The sequence below is a fragment of the Ruditapes philippinarum genome, unplaced genomic scaffold (genome assembly GCF_026571515.1).
Source record: "Ruditapes philippinarum isolate M1 unplaced genomic scaffold, ASM2657151v2 ctg16821_1_1_1_1, whole genome shotgun sequence".
NCBI lineage: Eukaryota > Metazoa > Mollusca > Bivalvia > Venerida > Veneridae > Ruditapes > Ruditapes philippinarum.
This window is the reverse complement of record NW_026858974.1, coordinates 14,438-18,612: the sequence shown is the minus strand read 5'-3', so window position 1 is coordinate 18,612 and position 4,175 is coordinate 14,438. Positions and strand designations below refer to the sequence as shown.

Here is a 4,175-nt window from a genome sequence, read left to right as displayed (position 1 = left end):
AGTTTAATGGTAATTTTATCATTATTGACTACCCCTCATGGAGGTGGGTGCGAATCCAAACAAAGACTTTGGAATCTTCCGTGTGAGGAAGCTATTCAGCTAACTAACGGAATGTTGGTGGTCCTGCTCGTTTGTGCACAGAAGGGCACCTGAGGTCTTCCTCCACCAGTAAAGCTGGAACGTTGCCATACAACATATGACCTACATGTATACTGTGTTGGTGTTTAATGTAAAACCCAGTCAAACAAACAAACAATCATTATTGACTACACAAATGAGATGAACGTCTGTGTTCTCTTAAGATGACTTCTTTTTTGTTTACAGTGAAAATTTAAAGTAATAATGTTCTGAATCTTACAAGTCACTTGTATTATTCTTATAATAAGGTACCTGCAATTTTGAATTTTAATATTAATTGCAACTTCCACAATTTTCCTAGCTCTTAATTTTATCTAAATTTAAGCCAATATTGTATGTGATTTGATTTCAGGGAGGACTGTTTGAAGTTGGCATAACATCTGTAAGACGGCCACAGACCTATTTGATAAAAAGACATTTCTTCAAATATATGAACAGACTTTTGAACTTGTAAGTAGATAATGCCTCAGTCATGGAGTGAGGACTTTGATTTTGAATGATTTAACATCCTCGTAAAGGCCTTATTGTGGACATCCATTTATATGATAAAATCCCCTCTAAATGTTCCCACACTGCAAGATGGCTTTGTTACTCAAACTTAAAAATTGTACTATCTGCAAATTATGATAGACACACTGAAATCACGCTGTTCATAAGAAGGAAATGAGCATGAGTTTTTCTTATTTCTTATTAGATAACACTTCTTATTTTCAAAACATGTACATCAGTACGTTGCTCACATTAATCAAGCCATGTAAAGGTTTTATTGCAGTTTGCAAAATCTAATACATGAACAATATATCCACCTGTGTACTCCTCTAAATAAAATTTGGTTTGTTGTACAATTCAACGTCAAATAATCTATAAATATTTCAGATTCGACCAGCAAAGGTTTGAAGTGGTAGGAGGTGAAAGGTTATGTGCGGAATGGGTGTTGAAATGTGGGGGACGTCTACGCTGGTCTGATTCTGACAAATGGTTGACTGACTACAATAACTTACCATCGGAGAAAGCGACAAATATTCTCACAATCCAAGATATTGATGTGTCTGGGACTGTTGTTATGAACGTAGGGTTTAGACATTTGTGTAGGTATAGATACTGTTAGAAAATGTCAGTTGATTATTTCTGTACAAGTTTAGCACTAGTTAGTAATAGTTTTAGTTTAAACACATTAATTTAAGCTCTTTTGCAAAACCAGTTCTTGAAGAGACTTATATCAATCTCTTTCAAGCAAGTCTGCTTCCTGGAACCAACCAGTATTGATGTAATTTGAAAAAAACATGGTTGTGACACTATTAGGACTTGAACCCATGATCCCTGGGTTGAGAGGCAGACACCTTAACCACTAGGTGACAGCTCCCCTTAATATCAGCTCTAGTTCATTCCAGCTGAGACAGCTTGACTACAACTTTGAACTACAACTTTGTTGATACCTATGGAGTAATAAAACTGCTCAATGCCTTAGTTTAATCCTATCAATGACCATATCAAGAGATGGCCTCATTGTTAGACTCTCTACCTCTAAACCCAGGTGCAGTGGGTTCAAGCCCTCCTGGTGTCCAGATAATTTTTCCTGGTAAGACAATATAGTACAGGAATCACACAGAAAAGTTTATTGCACACATAATCCAGGTTTTTAAAAAATCCTCATAAATAGGTCATCATATGATTTTTTTAAAGCAGCACATCTCCAGATAGCACTCGAAGCTTCAGACGGTTAGAAATAGAAAAACAAAACATTTAAGAGTCAAGAAAATATATTTAAAAACCATTTAATTTAACACTTTGCATTCCATCTGCAAAATTGGACTCAATTTACGAGTTCTGTCTCTATATTCTGTACTGTTACTTACAGAATAGTAACATAATTTCTGTGTATACTACCTTTATCTATTTTGTTTGTTCATCAGACAATAAGTTTACTTTTTACACCACTTTTAAAATTTTCTAATTGAAAATCATAAATCACTTTAAGAACATTGATATTATACAACTTTTACTTATCACTTTCTTCATAAATGTAATGGTTGCATAACAGGGTTATTAATTTAGATATATTTTGATCAAAATTTTGATCATTTTCAATTGTTTTTCTTCTGATTTTCAGGGCATGTAAAAGACTTAAAGTCATTTAAGATGCATGACTGCAAGTATTTAGATGACAACAGTTTAAAACAGCTCCAGTATACGGCTAATAGTCTTCAGCATCTACAAGTTAGTGCCAATAAGAATATTACAGATACTGGCTTGTTTCATCTCGTTAAACTTGTGTAAGTAACTTTCAACCTACATAAATATAGGATATTGTATTAGTATAGGTTCAATACTGAAGTTATTGAACAAGTTGAATAAAATTTTATTATGCGAGCCTCTGGCGATAAAAGCATTAGGTTTTGTTGCTTTGTTTCACTAGTTGATAAATTTTACTACATATTTAGACCATAATGTGCTGGAACTAAACGGAGCCTTTGCCACCAGTACAGAGCAAGGTCAGCCTGTACATCTGTGCAGAATGACCACTGGCTCTGTACTAATGGAAGTTCAGTCTTTGTATTTAGATCTTGTAATCTTGTAAATTTTGAATGGACTGTTCCCAATTCACAGTTGGGCAATTCCATTGCACAAAATCAGCAGGTTAATAAAGTCCTATTTATGGCCAATTGTGTGGCGGCTACCAAGTGGTTAACATGTCAGACTGGTCATTTAAGGATTGCTGGCCGTGTGGGTTCATACCCCTTCAGGGGCAAGCCATTGTTTCTTTGACCAAGAAACTTTACATTTGTTGCTTAGTACTGGTTTATTGCAGGATCAGATTCAAGAGTGTTTCAATAAGTTTATTGCTTCCAGCACAATCAAACTTAAATAAATTTGTATAAGTCCTATGCTAGTGTTCCCGGATTCAATTTTGTTTACTTGCCTTGGGCCAGCAGTATGTGAGCCTTACTAAAATGTGAAGAACATTTTTGTGGCGATACATGTACCATGCTGAAATTATGACATTTTCTTTCTTGGGTTTAAACATGTATGGCACACACAAACCCTGTCAGTGTAAAGCTAGCTCACCATCGAGAGTGGTTTATGCCCTTATATATGGGATACTTTCATCTATGTTAATAAACCACCTTTAGTTTTTGCGTATTGTAATGCTCATTATGAGTATTATGACGTTTTACAAGTAATATACATGATCTTAGTTTAGAGTAACGGATCCATATGTCTTTTGGACACAACATGGCAGAAATTTCTAAAAAATAGCATTAAATAATTTGTTGATATCATTTTTTTTAATACTAAATGGAATTTATGCTAATAACACAAAACCCAAATATGCAACTCAAAGAAAGCACATTCCTAAGCTGTTAACAGTTTTGTTTAAAGTCAGTTTAACTTTCGGTAATCTTTTCTCCCGTTTTGATGATAAAAATAAGTGTTACCAACTGAATCAGCTGCGAAAAAGCCATGTAATCTTTGAATAGAGTAGTTGTTTAACACCATTTAATGATATTTTATGTATTGTTTCAGATTTTTAACAGATTTACATTTAAAAGATTTACCAGCAGTTAAAGACAAGAAAGGCACTTACGAACAGTTACAGAAGGCATTACCAAAATGTGACATTTTGTTTCCAGATATTGATGGTTCAAATGTTGACTGACATGTGTTGATGAGACAGCCTATAGCATTTTAAGTGTGGTTTTTCAAGGGTTGTTCCCCTTGGTCACATTTGCAACATGTGATTCAGAGAGCATTTAAATATATTAGTAATGAAGAGTATTTAAAGTGAGACAGTTTAAGATATGTGGTATATTTTATGGCTTTTCTATAAAGATTGACAAAGTGTTTGAGGAAGTGAGAATTTTGAACAAATAAAGCTAGCTTAAGCCATAGTATACATGTATAAATTACCTTGATCCCTAGAATTGCTAAACTGTAAATATCAACTAATTTATGGTAATATACATTTTTGATTAAAAACCTCTCTCGCCTTAATTTGCTGGTTTTTATAATCCCAATTTTTAGCTGACCTGAGCACA

The 4,175-nt window shown here is 34.0% G+C and overlaps 1 protein-coding gene across 1 annotated transcript; it reads left to right on the top strand.

Annotated features, from left to right (window-relative positions):
• Positions 1-433: 433 nt before the first annotated feature.
• On the top strand, positions 434-3,972 carry LOC132754814 (ATP synthase subunit s, mitochondrial-like). The gene is made up of 4 exons (XM_060745527.1): positions 434-588; positions 1,015-1,226; positions 2,249-2,411; positions 3,664-3,972. Exons 1-4 carry the CDS (start codon positions 569-571, stop codon positions 3,794-3,796), a joined length of 528 nt encoding a protein of 175 aa, XP_060601510.1. The 5' UTR covers positions 434-568; the 3' UTR covers positions 3,797-3,972.
• Positions 3,973-4,175: the final 203 nt, after the last annotated feature.

Bases quoted from the DNA above. Each gene is read 5' to 3' on its own strand.
- LOC132754814 (XM_060745527.1), top strand. From the start codon at position 569: ATGAACAGACTTTTGAACTT. The intron at 1,227-2,248 runs GTAGGTATAGAT...TCTGATTTTCAG, and splicing joins CGTAGGGTTTAGACATTTGT to GGCATGTAAAAGACTTAAAG. The intron at 2,412-3,663 runs GTAAGTAACTTT...GTATTGTTTCAG, and splicing joins TTTCATCTCGTTAAACTTGT to ATTTTTAACAGATTTACATT.